The sequence below is a fragment of the Symphalangus syndactylus genome, chromosome 19, assembly GCF_028878055.3.
Source record: "Symphalangus syndactylus isolate Jambi chromosome 19, NHGRI_mSymSyn1-v2.1_pri, whole genome shotgun sequence".
Classification (NCBI taxonomy): Eukaryota; Metazoa; Chordata; class Mammalia; order Primates; family Hylobatidae; genus Symphalangus; species Symphalangus syndactylus.
Genome location: NC_072434.2, coordinates 18,860,675 through 18,876,217, shown reverse-complemented (window position 1 = coordinate 18,876,217; position 15,543 = coordinate 18,860,675). Strand labels below are relative to the sequence as shown.

Sequence of the window (15,543 nt, the reverse complement as noted above, 5' to 3'; positions counted from 1 at the left end):
ACATCACTGGCGGCGGCCCGCGGGAACGCCCCCGGCCCGCCCCCGCCCCGGCCCGCGGGCCGCTGGGGAGCTCAGCCAGCAACCGCCGGCAGCTGCGGCCGCCGCTACCTGGAGGGCGGGGTGGGGGCGACGCCCCCCTGGGGGCCGGTGACGCCGGGGGTGGGGCCTCCGCTGGCTCCGCCCCGCCCGGGTCCCCGCCGGGGCTGGCTTCCCGGCCTCCGAGGCCGCGAGACTCCAGCTCTCTCCCGGTAGCCTGGGGCGGAGGCGGGGGAGGGCTCGTCCTGCGCCCCCACCTCATCCTGGAATAGAGAGATCCGCTGCTCCCACGACGTCAGCTTGGGCTCGCCCCCCTGTGCCCCTGCTTCCTGCCCCCAGTCCCCGGACCCCGAGAAATGGCTCTGCAGGGGCGGCCCCTGCTGCATCTCAAAGGTCCGTCCCTGCAGAGAGCACCCCCTACCCAGGCAACCTCCCATCCCCGACAGAAACACACTGCATGAAGAGGGGACATTGGGTGATAGCGTTGGGGTGAGAGTGTGCCAGTCCAGCAGACTGCGCTGTCCCCTGGCAGGCCACTGAACAGCCAGGTCTTTGGAGTGTTTGGGCACATCCTGGGCAGGACTTGGGGCAAGACTGAGTTAAAGCCTCCCTCCCATCCTGAGCGTGTGAATGGAGCCAGGTAGTAGGCAAGCGATGTACCCGAGTCCAGTGCTTTGCTGGGCATTCGGGGTGTGAAGTGGACAGACCCTCGCCCGTCCTGGGGAGGAGAGCTAAAGGCCTGGCGCAGCTAAGGGCCAAAGCAAGGCGTGGTGATGGCTGGGGGTGGGAAGGAAGGGGAAGGGGTGACAAGGTGTCCCGGGGCAGGTTGCTGTGCGGAGGAGACATGGAGAGAGGCCAGGCCAGCTCAGGGGGCAAGTCCGTCTACTAGCCAGATTCTCCTTTGGTCATTCTCTGCCACCTCCTGAGCAGGGCTCTGTTGGCTGCCAGCCCTATTTGTTGTAGTGAGGCCTCAGGGATCTCACTAGTCACTATCTCTCACTGCCCCACCCAGAAAAGCGCCTTCAGTGAAGGGGCCCTTTCCTATTTTCCCAGTTACCCCTTTGGCCTATCCCGGAACCTCTCAACCGTGAGACTCCTATGCTTACTGCTGTCCAGAATCCAGCTCTGCCTAGCAGAACTTCTTCAGTGATTGAAATGTTCGATATCTGCTGTCCAATGCAGTGACCATTAGCCACGTTGATTTTACTTAAAAAAAAAATTTTTTTTGAGACAGAATTTCGCTCATGTTGCCCAGGCTGCTGGAGTGCAATGGTGCGATCTCTGCTCACCACAACCTCCGCCTCCTGGGTTCAAGCGATTCTCCTGCCTCAGCCTCCTGAGTAGCTGGGATTACAGGCATGTGCCACCACGCCCAGCTAATTTTGTATTTTCATTTTTAGTAGAGAAGGGGGTTTCTTCATGTTGGTCAGGCTGGTCTTGAACTCCTGACCTCAGGTGATCCACCCTCCTTGGCCTCCCAAAGTGCTGGGATTACAGGCGTGAGCCACCGCGCCCGGCCAATTTTATTCAATTTTAATTAATTTTAATTTTAGTGTAAATAGCCACATGTGCTTACCATATTGGACAGTGAAGGAGATAATGGGGGGTTGTGCCTGCCCTCCTAAGGTCCTGGAGCTCCAGGATGGAGCTGGAAAAGACACTGGCCTCCAACACTTCCTTTGCAGTGAGGAAGTACAGCTATGCAGGACAAGGGAACATGGAGAATCAGTGGGAGTCCAGCGTCCTGAAGCCCAGGCTCTGGCTCTTGGTGCTGCACAGGGACTCTTGCAGATGGCTCCCAGAGGTACTGAGGGCCTGGTTGGGCCATTCAGTGCCTCACGACTTTCTGTCAAAAGAGAGGTGAGCAACCATGGTGAAGAGGGATGGCTTCAGTGGCTCCAGGTGGATGCTAATTTCTCATTCCCCAAGTTACAGGTGCCCTGAAGACAGCCCAAGGAGTGAGAGTGGGAGAAGAGACTTCAGCCTGACGAGTCCCGGGTGGATGGGATGGAGGACAGCAGTGTGTGTGTGCACCTGTGTGCTTGTACACGTGGCCCTGCACCAGCGTGCGTGAAGCACTGTACTTATGACAGTACCAACTGCTTATGATCAGGTGGAAACCCCCAGGACCCAAGTCAGACGGGCTGGGTTCCAGTCTTGATTCTTCACTATTTTTCAATATTCTTCACTACTTGATTTTTGACCGAGTAATCTTGGGCAAGGCCTTCCATTCTCTGGGCCTCAGTTTCCCCACCTGTAAAGTGGAAGTATTGCCTGGATCTCTGGTGTTCTATGATTTTAGGTGGTAGTGCCTTAGAATGCCTGTGTAAATGGCTGCATGGGGCAGGGCGGGGGCATCTGCAGTGGATAAGGAGAGCTGAGGGGAGTTTTGCAACCGGACAACAGACAGGGCTGACTAGCTCAGCAGAGCAGAGTCTGAACTCAGAGCTGGCTTCTGTGAGCTGGGAGAACTTTCTGACCCACAGTCTACTGCCATAGCATTAGCCTTGGTCCCTAAGGGACTATAGGGAGCTTGGTTCCAGCTCTCTTCAGACTTCCCACCCGAGGTTGTGTAAACAGCTCCACCTGAGTCCTGTTGATGGCAGATGGAGGGCATCATCCCTGCACGTAAGAACCTGTGCGCGAGGCGAATGTGTAGCTTGTCCGTGTCACATTCCTGTCCACACATGATCACGCAGCCCCTCCCTCCATTCTAAACCCTAGTGAACCCAGATACAACAGGCTGTGAACATGAAGTCTTTATTCTGTTTGTCCTCAAAGCAGGGAGGGGCTGGTGCAGGGGTCAGGGCACGCATCCAGCCAGAGCTCCACATCCAGTGTCTCCATGTGAGGGCATAAGCCCAGGCAGAGGGGCATCTCAGAAAGTGTTCCAGCTCTGGGTCAGGTGTGAAGGCAGGGCCTGCCTGGGTGGCAGAGGGCCTCAGCGGGCCAAGGCGAAGCCAATGCGGTTGTTACGCCGATCAAACTCTGTGTAGAACTTTCGGATGAAGGTGGCGCCCAGGGCCCAGGTGGGTCCAGTGGGTGGCGGGATATCCATGGCGTGGATGGCCAGTGTGCACAGCTTTTTACTACTGTAGGATTCCTGGCAGGAAGGGGGAGAGTTTCTCCATACCCAGCACATGAGCATTCTCCTTTCACCTTGCCTGACCCCAGCAACTGTCTTCAGCAACATTCCCCCTCTCGCCCCCATCTCTCCCCTAGCCACCCTGGGCCTCCCTCACATCTTGGCCATTTTGCCCCATCGTGGACTGCACCACTCCTGTGTTTAGCCCCTATGCTAGATCCCAGGCAAACAATGCATCAGGCACTGTGCTTCCTTCAGGAGCTTACAGTTTCCCTTAGCTTCTGATCCTAGACAAGTTATTCAACTTCTCTAAGCCTATTGATTATGAAGACAGGATAAGAACATAGGAGCATAGGATTATTGGGAGTATTTGATGAGAAAATGGAAATGAAGGAACAGGCACAGTGATGCCCAAACATGGCCACACATTGGAATCATCTGGGGAAACTGAGCCCCAGGTGCCACTTCTAGAGGTTCTGATTTAATAGGTATGGGATGTGGCCCAGGTACCAGGATTTTTCGAAGCTCTCCAAGTGACATGCACAGCCAAGTTTGAGAACTACGGTTCTAACATAATCTGTGCATTGTAATCTGTCCCCCTTTGAGGGTCTCTGTCCAGCTTTTCTCCCTGCCACCGAGGGGGCCGATTCGAACCTCACCTGAAATACATAGTCCGCGCTGGTGAGCGTGTATTCTTTGCCTCCCAGGTGGAAAGAGATGTCGGGGAGGGTAGGGCCCTCGTTACACTTCACGACATACTGGGGTGGGGGGCAAAGGGAGCTTCCTTGAGTATGGAAGACATCTCAGCAGACAAGGAGTCCTGCGCTGGTGGCCTGGCCTCTCTGCTGGAGAGGGCTAGGCACAGTGCCCTGCTCCATGGCTGACCAGCCACATGTGTGGAGAGTGCGAGGTGAACAAGCGAAGGCCTGAGATGGCCTCATTTGCCTGGGGGATTTGTGAGCCGATACCAGGTGGCGCTCCCCCCACCCACACCACCTTCCCTCTTTGGCTTCTTACATCAAACAGCCTCTTCTTGGCTCCCAAGGCCTCCATGAGCTTCTCTATGGAGCTGGTAGAACCTGAGATGTAGGATGCACCGGTGTCCACCAATGCCAGGCAGCCATCTTCACAGAGCAAGGTGGATGACCCCACAGACACCCTGGGGGAGGCCACAGTCAGTCAGACAGACAGACAGACAGACAGAAGGCTGATGGGGCACCTCCAGGCTGCATGTCCTTCCTGAGTGTGGGTGGGTGGGTGGGTGGAGGCCACGCTGGTGGCCTGTTGAGGCAGTGAGTAGAGGAGGGAAGGTACTGTCGCCCTCCACTGCTTCTCCCCAGGCCCCTTCCTTTTCTGTTCCCCAGCCTGGACAGAGCAGGCAGAGAGCAAATGGGGGCTGTGCTTAAGAAGTGGCTGCATTTGGAAAGAGGGCAGGATGGTAATGCTGTCTTTCCCCATCCTCCCCAACCCCAGTGACAGCAGCACTTTTTGGAGCCCGGGGAGGGTTGAGGATTTCTGACCCCTTCATTTGAATCTGCCAGACACCAGTCTTGATGAGGTTGATATAGTGGAAATTCCCTTCGTAATGCTGGGGGTCGCTGCCTCCCAGCACAATCTGTCCTCCCAGCGATTGGGAATTCCTAGAGGAAAGATCAGAAGCTCTTGGAAACCCGTGACCTCCAGGACCCAGCAACTCAGGTAATCGGGAAGGTTGCACAAGGGTGCGGGGCAGGGCAGGACAGAGGGCTCTAGGGCAGAGGAATGTGGGACAGACAGCCAGGCTCGGAGCTGTCGTTGGGAAGCATGCAGAACATACTGCTTCTCTGCCTTTCTTCCCCTCCCCAAGACCAACCAGAGGTTCTTCCAGGGTAGTCCAGCTGTTCCCCAAAAAGCATCCCCAGAGAGGTCACAGAAAAGGAGCAGGTACAAGGATAGTGAGTGGATGTGAGCAAGACACAAATGGACACCCCTCACTCTTGGGTTGCTGCTGATTGAGCAGGTGCATGGGAGGGGACTCTGGGGAGGCTGTTGGGTATGGGGTGGGCAGGGGGCATGGAGAGAGCAGGAAGGAGAGACAGAGAACTTCGGCATCTAGCGGAGGCTGGGCTTGCTGATGTGAGTTTTGGGCCGGTGGCGTGTATAATTCTAGGTCAGGTGCTCAGGGAGCAGTGGAAGGTCACAGCCATGTGGGGTTTTTTTCTCCTTACTCGGAATCTCTGCAGAGAAAGAGAGACAGCAGAAAGGAAGCTTCATTTCATGCCAGCCTCATCAGCCCTGCTGTTTGGCAGGGTGGGTGTTATGTACTGTCTTTGCCCTTCAGGCAATGGAGTCACCAAGAGGCAAAGTCACTTGCCTGAAGTTACCCAGTCCGTGAGTGAACAAGTCGGGGACTGGAGCCAGGCTCCTGGTGCCCCGTCTGGAGCTGATGTCCCTCACCTTCCTTTCCTCCTCACTGCACTTGGCTCAGGGACTACTGTAGGCCTAGTCTCCAGGGCATGCATGTGTGTGTGATGTGTTTTTCCAGAATTCATACTAGAATTCACACATGCACATGTGCGCACGGGTGTGTAGGTGTGCATATGTTATTTTGTGCAACTGCAAACTACTTGTGTTTTTATAAATTCAGAATATATGTGTATATGCTAGCACAAATTCCCTCCTGCCTCTCTCTCAACACTTCAGGATCTCTCTGGATGTTCCCTCCTTCCCATCCCAAGATAAAAGAAGAGGCCAGCCCTCTCCTCTGCAAAGCCTGGCTTCTTCCTGTCTGCTGGAACCTCATCTCTTTTATTGCCTCCAAACTCCAGTGCCCCCATTTAACTCCTCTTCTTTCCATATTTTTAATCTCTTTCTTTCCATTGGCTTCTTCCTCCACCTACAGGCATCACTCGAGCTTCCTCTAGCATTTAAAAACACCCACCCTTCCTCTCCTGCTTCTGAATCTCACCCCCCACCCCACACCCCATTCCCTTCCCTGTTGAATGTCCTAGGGCAGCCTACATCTCATGACCTCCACTTCCTGACACCCACATCGTCCACCTCTTAACTTCTTGCCATCTGGCCTTGCCCCCACCTCCTCTAAAACAGCTCTTCTAAAGACCACCCCTGACTGCAGAGCCGCCAATTGGCCTTTTCTCAAGGCCTCCCTTTCTATCACCAAACCGGAGACTCCTCTCCATTTTACTGTGAGATTTCTATGAACTCTGATCCTCTCCTCTATTCTTTTTGCCACTGGCCTCATGTTCTTACCCTTGTGACCTTTTTTTTTTTTTTTTTTTTTTTTTGAGACTGTATCTCACTCTGTTGCCTTAGGTGGAGTGCAGTGGCACAATCACTGCTCACTGAAGCCTTAACTCCTGGGCTCAAGCGATCCTCTCGCTTTGGCCTCCCAAAGTGCTGGGATTACAGGCATGAGCAACTGCACCCAGCCCCTTTTGCCTCTAGCTCTCTCGTCTCCAACTCATGCCATCTTTCTAAGCCCAGCAGTTTGGAGTAGAGCCCAACCCTGCTCAAGAGCTTCCCCAAGGCTGGCTGAGCTGCATATAAACTCAGCCTAGAATTGAAAAGCATCCATGGTTTTCAGCACCACACTTGCTGCCTGCCTGTGACACTGTTTATGTTGGAATATGTCTTGTCTTCCCTATTAGCCTGTAAGCTCTATGTGGGTAGGGGAGTACGGATTCTGCCTTGTTCACTGTGTTCACTGCTGCACCCCCAGAGCCTACCACAGTGCTTGGCACATAGCATTTACTGAACTGATGAGTGAGCAAACAAATGAATGAAGGATCTAATGGATGACTGAAGTTGGCTGTCTCTGTGTGGGAGGAGCCATGGCCCTAACAGGCAGGGCTACAGGTCACAGTAATCCCTTATTTCCCATCACGCCCACCTTGCATCTCCTCTTGCTCCAGAGTGGCACTGTCTGTTAGAACGTCCTGCCATGCTGGGAATGTTCTCTATCCACACTGTCGTAAGACCGTAGTTACTAGCCACCGTGGCTGCCAGGCATTTGACATGTGGATAGTGCAACTAAGAGCCACCAGTTGAATGCTTAATTGATGCTTAATTGTATTTAATTAATTTAAATTTCAATAGTGCCTTCCATATTGGCTAGTACAGCTCTAGATATTGATTGGCTGTCACCTAATTACAAACACTTTACAATTCTGGCCCAGACTCTCCTTCCACTTCCCAGCACTTCTCCCCTCCTCTCCCCCCACCTCAGCCCCTGGAGTCCCAGTCCCCACCTGTTGTAGTAGAAAGAGAAGACGTCCTCTTTTAGCACCCCTTGGGAGATGATGTTGTCGAAGATAGGGGTGACCCTGCCAATGGCCTGTTCAATGAAGCCCATGCCCACAACCCCATCAAACTCGGCGAGCATGAAGGGTAAGGCAGGCATCTCCGTGACCTCTCCAAACATCTGTGTCACCGTGATTCCACCCACCTGTGGGAGGAAGGACCAGAGGAGACCAAGCCCACTGCCCCCTCCTTGGTTGGAGTCTGGTCTGGGCTTCCACACTAGGGATCCCAGGGGCACACATGCCCCGGGGTACAAAAATCAGGGTAAGAGTATTTTCTCAACCCTGCACCCACACACTCTGTGCCAATACACATCTCTGCTGCGGAGCTCAGAGAGAGCTGGAGTTGACCAGGGATCGGACAGCAGAAGCTGAGAGGGTGGTCCTGCCAAGCAGCAAAAGAAAAGCTGCCAAGAACTCCTCCCCCTCCCCAGTGGCCCGGCTTTCATGCCCGGCAGGACTGGGTCTTGGCCCCCACCCTTATCATGGACGAAGGGTTTCTTCAACACAGCCAAGCTTGCCCTTCTCCCTCCTTTATATCTGAGTTCACAGAAAAAGGAAGGGAGGCAGGAATCCCCCTGATTTCCTCTCAGGTGCCATGTGTGCCCCTCCCCTAATTCTGATGGAGCAGGGCCTGAGAAACTCCAGGATGAGGAAAGGGTCAGACATGGGCCACATGAAAAAGAAAAGCAGGCCTTGACCTGAATCCCAGAGTCAACCTCAACTGTGACCTTAAAACCTGGGCCTGACCCTAAAACTCAGCCTGACCCTGACCCTGGATTTCAGTCTAGGGTGTAGCCCAGTCAGAGCTGGTGAACTTGGACAAGTTACTTGACTGCAGCCATGGGGCTCAGGACAAGCCCTACATGCAAGTTAGATGCAAAAACATCCATAAACCACCCAACGGTGAGCCTGTAGCCCAGGCTTGCTCCCCCATAGGTACTGCTGCTTTGTAGCAACAGCCAGATGTGGCAGAGTAGGGTGTTCCTCAGCTCCCCAGGCTCCAAGTGGGCTGCAGTGTGCCTCCCCGCAGGTGTGGGCCCTGGAGGGTCAGGAGAGGCCTGGGGACAGAAGAGGTCAGGGGCAGATGACCTAGGGCGGCCCAACTTACAGTGATGATGTCCTGGCTGAGAAAGCCACTGACTGTCCCTGTTGAATAGTGGAGGGTGAGTTCCGTTCCATTGTGCTTGTAGCTGGAGGAATCCGAAGCATCAAAGAGCTTGTGATACACTGGCAGGGGGACAGAGGCTCAGGTTTGTCCAAGAGTGGCCCAGACAGGGGGACTCAGAGGCAGGGTGCATTGTGGGTATGGCTGGTTAGCTTAGGTGCAGGGATGAGTGGCCCTAGGGTCAGGGGGCTTGGAATATGTGCTTCATCAATTAAGGACTGGGTTTCTTGGGCCCTCCTAATGTGCCCATACCTCGAGAATTTTGTCCTAAATGAAGGAATTTAAAGTAATCACTAACGCTGATAACACCGGAAAAGATGCCAGGCACAGCGTAAGTGCCTAGAAAGAGGCTGTTGATTAAGACTAGGGACGGAAGAGTTCCGAGTGCCTGGGATGGGTTTGAGAATTCAGTCCTGTCTCAATCTCGGGAAGACTGGGAAGTGGACTTCTGGGTGCTCAGGGGTTCTTGGACCTTTTTTTTTTTAAACCTTGGTGGCTATATCAGAAAAATGGGAGACATCTTCCTCTCTCCCCTAAGTGTCAGTGGGCACAGAGGCGGAGAGGAAGCCACTCCGTTGGTGGCAAGAGGGATGGGAGCTGGGTGGTGGGCAGGGTTGCTCATGAACAGTAGGGCAGGGGGATGGGGGAGAGGCACTGTGGGTCTTAGGTCTCACCACAGGCAGTGTAGAGACGGCTGCACTTGGAGGAGGGCACCCAAACGTTGGACGAACCAGTGTCAAAGACGACTTTGAAGGTCTGGGGTGGGGTGCCGATGCCAATCTCGCCATAGTACTGGGTCTGTGGGGGTAAAAAGAGAGGGCTGGAGGGGCTCAGGGGACCTTGGGTCTTGGGGTCTTGCTTGGCTTCACTCTTGGCTCTCAGTGTGGTCCTATAGCCTCTCGGTGTTTCCATTTTCCTGCAGGAACTGGTAGGAGGCTTAGCATCGCCCCATGGCATCCCAGAAAGTGGGAGCCTCAGTAAGACAAGAGGGCAAAATCAAAACATTGAGAATGAAGCAGGAAGCAAACTTGACCCTTGAGGATCCACTGGGGCAGGAAGCCGTCAGGCTGTGCTGGGCCAGGTCACAGAAACCCCCACCTGAGTCACACACCCCTTCCCACCCACCTGTGACACCTGGCTTGAGGCCTGGGCTGAGTTTCAAACCTAACTCTGCCCCTGAATGGCCCCTGGGTGGCTTCCTGTCTTCCGTGCTCAGGCTTTCCAGCTGGAAAATGGGAATTTTCTAGGGTGATCATGTGCTCCTCAGCGCCTTCGTCAAACACAGCATGGAAAGGGTGAGTCTTGCGGCAAAGAAAGCCCTGGGTCCATGAGGGAAAGGAGAGAGGGAGGGGGCGAGGGGCTGAGCCAGGCACTCACGTCCATGTAGTTGGTGAGGATCACGGAGCAGGTGGTGTTGCCAAGGTTCAGCCTCTTCATGGGCTGGCTCCACTCGGGACCAAGCCTGGCCAGGTCCACACCTCGTTCCTTCAGGCTTTCTCGGATTGAGGGCATTCTCTTGAGGAAGATCCTGGCCCAGGGTGGAGGAAGCAAAAATAGAAAAGTGCTGTACCTCCACCACAGTGGTAGAGTCCCTGAGGCCAAACGCCTGCTTTTAGTACAACCACCTTTAACGTTAGCCCAGCCACCTGGAAATCACCTCTGCCCCTGAGAGCCTCTGGAGCATTTATGAGTTACTTCTTATCAAGAGTCAATTTAGAGGAGTCAGCTGCCCCGGGATTAAATAACCCTGAAGTGACTTCCTTCTGTTGCCTAATTTTGATTAGATAAGGCTGTTTCTTGGTCCGTTCATTCATTTATTCCGTAATCACCTGCTGAACAACTACATTGTGCCTCACTGTGCTGGAAAGCTGGAGCTAGAAAGATAATGATCATGACTGCCTTTAAGGAACTCCAGCTGGTGGGAGGACAGACAGGAAACAGGCACAGACATTCCCTCTGAAGAGATTAATGCCAGCTAGTGCCCCCGTCAAAACTAGGGGCTGGCGGGGAGACAGTGCCATGGGAGGCCGCTAGGTGGCAGCAGATGCCCACAGCAGCTGCGAGGTCTCCAGGATACCAGGGGACAGGCACCCAGCCAGGGCTGTGGTGGAGTGGACCGCCTGAGCTGGGTTGGGCCTAGAGAGATACCAGCATCTTCAGAGCGCCATGCACCTCGTCCTTGGAGAGATGTGTCCCAGTCCCTTGGCTTCTTGTCTAGATGTTTTCCCATCACCTTTGAGAGGCAGAATTAAAGAGACCTAGGAAACCGACTTTACTGAGCCGCTACTGAAAGCACACCAACAAGCTAGCTGTCATGCATTTTATAGGTGAGAAAAATGAAGGCTCACAGGGAAGAAGGTGACTCAGAAGTGTTGAAGCAGGGATTCAGAGCATGTGTCTGGCCCTATTTCCCATATAGGGTCCCCTGGGTCCCGACATAAAGGCTGCCAAAGCCCAGAAGAAGATGTCTCTAGCTGTTCACGGGAAGGTCCCAGGATGGAAGCCCGAGTTGACTGTGCAATAGACTTTCTCATACACACGGAGATTCCCTCTTTCTTCTACTTTATTCTCGGCGGCTAGTCCTCCTCTACTTACACTACCCTTTCCTTCCTACATCCTTCTTGCGTCCCATGCATTCTACTTACCCCCATTTTGCCCGTGAACATGAATGCGACTTTTACGCCTATCAGCATGGTATTGTAATGGAAATGATTTGTTATCTTCCTATCACAGGTTACTGTTACCAAAATATTTTCACAATCATTATTTTATTTGCTCTCTTAAGGTGGATGATTTTATTACTCCCACTTTACAGATGGGAAAATGGAGGGTGAGAAGTTTGACCCCAAAGAGGTTACATTTCCCACTATTTACTCACAACAGCCTATGCTTTGGACTTTTACTTTTTGCCATTTCCTTTTCAGAAAATCCTTTCCTTCTCCCCTTCTTTTTCCCCCTAATTCTTTAGTCCTCCAAGGCCCAACATGTACCCCCACCTCCAGGAAGCTTGCCCCAAGGCCTCCAGCCCACACTGGCCTCACCTTCCCTTGGGCCTCTGCTCTGTTTTTCCTTGGGTCTCACAGCCCACACTGTGCACCTTGTGGAACTGGTGCCGTACAGTGGTGAAGACAGTGGTTGCAGGGGCCATGCCCGAATCCCCTTACCACCTGTGTGATTCTAAGAAAGCTACCTAACCTCTCTGGGCCTCTTCTAAGTCTCCATTAACCCCTCTCTAAAAATGGACCTAATGGTAGTACCTACCTCAGAGTCACTGTGCAGATGAAACCATGCAGCCACTGCTCAATAAACGTAAATTATGAGTGTGTATATGTACATGTTCACCTTGAGACTGGAGCTCATTCATTCAGCTGTCCCAAGTACATCGCATGGTGCTCTGCACATAGCAGGTAGCAAAATTCCTATAATTCTGTTTCAAAAGCTGGATTCCCCCTCCACCCCTTGTCCAATTCCATTCTTTTTCTCTTTTGGATAACAGCAGGGGAAGATGTTTTTACTTTCCTTTACCTTTATCCTGGGGTGCAGCTGCTTTGAAGCACCCATCTTCTTACCCAGTGCTCACAACCCAGCAATTACTCTCTGAGAGCCTCAGAGCAAGGGAAAGCAGTTTTGGAAGCAAAAGGCCCAGAGTGTGTTGAGCCTTAGCCTCTTACATATCACCTCCCTGAGCCTCAGTCTCTTACATATCACCTCCCTGAGCCTCAGTGTCCTCATCTGCAAAGTGGGAATGCTGAGTTGTTGGGGGCATGGCTTGAGATGAGACATGTGAAAAGATCCTGTGACACCCTAAGCATTTTATAGGCTTAGCAAGTATTACCATTATTAAAATGTGCCTTCTTACCTTCAGGACTGCTGGTCACATCTGCTGTCCCCAGATTGAAAACCCCCTTCTCTGTGAAGCCTTTTCTCAAATGCTGTTTCTTCCCCTTCTTCAGTCTTTTTTTTTTTTTTTTTTTCTTTTTTAGATAAGGTCTGGCTCTATCACCCAGGCTAGAGTGCAGTGGCTCAGTCTCTGCTCACTGCAGCCTCCACCTTCCAGGCTGAAGTGATGCTCCCACCTCAGCCTCCCGAGTAGCTGAGACTACAGATTTGCACCACCACACCTAGCTAATTTTTGTGTTTGTAGAGACAAGGTTTCGCCATGTTGCCTAGGCTGGTCTTGAACTCGTGAGCTCAAGCGATTTGCCCTCCTCAGCCTCTCAAAGTGCTGGAATTACAAGCATTAGCCACGTGCCCAGCTTCCTTCTACAGTCTTAATGAATCACTTTTTCCCACAGGGCCTGTCACCTAGAGGATGCTAGGGTTTTCTCCTTCTAGTTGTGGGCTACCTAAATCCTTGCTTTTTTCTCTTTTTTTTTTAGACAGAGTTTTGCTCTTGTTGCCCAGGCTGGAGTGCAATGGCGCCATCTCGGCTCTCCGCCTCCCAGGTTCAAGCGATTCTCCTGCCTCAGCCTCCCAAGTAGCTGGGATTACAGGCATGTGCCACCATGCCTGGTTAATTTTGTATTTTTAGTAGAGACAGGGTTTCTCCATGTTGGTCAGGCTGGTCTTGAACTCCCGACCTCAGGTGATCTGCCCGCCTCGGCCTCCCAAAGTGTGGGATTACAGGCATGAGCCACTGCTCCCGGCCAAGCCTTGCTTTTGATATTTGTAAGAATCCATCCTGTAGTACTAACAGTAGCTGGGCTCTTACAACGTGCCCAGCTTTCTATGCATTATCTCCTTAAATCCCCAAAGCAGCCCCATCAAGTAGGTACTGTTATTATCATACCTGTTTAAAATGATAAACTGAGACTTGGAGAGGTTAAATAACTTGCCCATGATTCCAGATCTAGTTTGTTCTGCTAGTGAGGCAAAATTTAAATGAAGGCAATCTAACTCTATAAGCCTTGCATTTAACCACGGTATCACGCTGCCTCCCTGGTAGAGTTAACTGTACCCATGCCCCGACCCCCCTCTTTTTTTTTTTTTTGAGATGGAGTCTTGTTCTGTCACTCAGGCTGGAGTGCAGTGGCACGATCTTGGCTCAGCAACCTCCGCCTCCCAGGCTCAAACGATTCTCCTGCCTCAGCCTCCCAAGTAGCTGGGGATTACAAGTGCCTGCCACCACATCTGGCTAATTTTTGTATTTTTATTAGAGATGGGGTTTCCCCACGTTGGCCAGGCTGGTCTCAAACTCCTGACCTCAAGTGATCCACCTCGGCCTCCCAAAGTGCTGGGATGACAGGCAGGAGCCACCGCACCCAACCACCCATGCTGTTCTTAATATTCAGGCTGTGAGCCCCTCAAGGGCAAGGGGCATCTCCTAACAGTTCTGAGTTCTCTACAGTGCTTAGTTAGCATGGTGCTCTGGGCAGGAAGCAAAAGACACAGCTTCTAGACCTGACTACTAGTGTCATTTATTGGGCAAGTCACTCGACCCCTCTGAACAGGTCCATACCTCCCTGTCCAGCTGACTGTAAGGACTGAATGACACTGCATATGGAAAAGCCAGGGTGTTGGGAAGGTGGGAACCCTGCACCCTTCCCACCCCTTCTCTGCCTGAGTTACCAATTACCGTTTAAAGGTGGTGGTGTCTGTCGGGAGACCGAAGGTGCAGGAGCCCCAGAGCAGCAGCAGCAGTCCCCAGCGAGGCATTCTTCTCCATCCGTCCATGCTTCCCTCAGTCTGGGGCTCTCTCTGAGATCCACTGAGGTTCTGTGGCTCCCTTAGCCCTTCCCCTTTTATACACTCCATGCATGGGGTGATTGCAATTCTGCTCTGCCCTGATTTATTACCCTGGGGCAGATGGCAGGGCAGTCAGCAATAAATCTCACTGTGGGACAAAGCTAGGTGGGTGAAGGGTACCCAGGTTTCCGGATGTGGAGCAGAGGGGCCGGAGGAAGGAGAGCTGTGGGAAAGCAATCTTGTGTCCAGTGACGCTAGCGGCCCTCTATCTGGCTTGGCCCTGTGACCCCTGGAGCAGGCAGAGGCTGATGAGAAACAGCACTGCTTAGGGCCAACATCAAAACTGGGACAAGCATAAAACCTAGGTTTCCAGCTTCCTAGCCCAGACCCAACCCCTGTACCCTGGAAGCGCCATCCTCTGTATTAACTTTGGCTTTGTCCCTGACTGGCCTCTCCCAGGCTGCAGCCCAGTTTTCCCATCTAGAAGATGGGTGAATCTTCATGACTGGTTTCTTGGCAGGAGAAGAAACACCTGGTTTAATTATGAGTAGAGGGGCCAGGCATGGTGGCTCACACCTGTCCCAGCACTTTGGGAGGCCAAGGTGGGTAGATCACCTGAGGTCAGGAGTTCCAGACCAGCCTGACCAACAATGGTGAAACCCCATCCCACTAAACTACAAAAATTAGCTGGGTGTGGTGATGGACGCCTGTAATCTCAGCTACTCAGGAGGCTGAGGCAAGAGAATTGCTTGAACCCAGGAGGCGGAGGTTGCAGTGAGCTGAGATCATGCCATTGCACTCCGGCCTGGGCAATAAGAGTGAAATTCCGTCTCAAAAAAGAAAGAGAGTGGAGGGAGACTTAGCATGACTGACTCCATTTTGCCTCTGACCCCCCAGGGGTATTATCCTTTAGGTTAAAAGCTTCTGCTTAGCTCTGTACATAGACCAGCTAATTATAGGAGTTTAGCTTGCAGTTCAACTTTTGAAAAAATGGTAACAGTTCCTTTCCCCAAACTAACCCCCAAGGAGATAAGGAAATATACAGACAAATAACAATGTTATGTTAAAGATGTATAGGAACATTGTGACCTGACCTAGAAAAAAGAAGTTTTACAACCTCCTCAGACCCTTGCTGGCACCCAGGTGTCTGTGGTCATCAGTCACCTCTTGATACCAATCCCCTTCTTCTTCCCCTTCCCTTAACGTAAAAAAGAGCCTAACATTCATGCTGACTTCAGATGGTTCTTCATGATGGTGGCCCACCATCTTCT

The 15,543-nt window shown here is 52.6% G+C and overlaps 1 protein-coding gene across 1 annotated transcript; it reads right to left on the bottom strand.

The window, feature by feature from the left end:
* Positions 1–2,780: 2,780 nt before the first annotated feature.
* Positions 2,781–14,304, bottom strand: REN (renin). Its single transcript, XM_055234421.1, has 10 exons — positions 14,163–14,304; positions 9,965–10,115; positions 9,262–9,385; positions 8,531–8,649; positions 7,369–7,565; positions 5,329–5,337; positions 4,642–4,761; positions 4,139–4,280; positions 3,781–3,879; positions 2,781–3,139 (listed from the first exon to the last, which is right to left on the bottom strand). Exons 1-10 carry the CDS (start codon positions 14,258–14,260, stop codon positions 2,978–2,980), a joined length of 1,221 nt encoding a protein of 406 aa, XP_055090396.1. The 5' UTR covers positions 14,261–14,304; the 3' UTR covers positions 2,781–2,977.
* Between the last annotated feature and the right edge of the window lie 1,239 nt (positions 14,305–15,543).

Excerpts from the sequence above, each read along its gene's own strand:
- REN (XM_055234421.1), bottom strand. The coding sequence starts at position 14,260 with ATGGACGGATGGAGAAGAATGCCTCGCTGGGGACTGCTGCTGCTGCTC. Across the intron at positions 9,386-9,964 it reads TCCTCACCAACTACATGGAC|ACCCAGTACTATGGCGAGAT; the intron begins GTGAGTGCCTGG and ends TTACCCCCACAG. Across the intron at positions 4,281-4,641 it reads TGGCAGATTCAAATGAAGGG|GGTGTCTGTGGGGTCATCCA; the intron begins GTCAGAAATCCT and ends GGCCTCCCCCAG.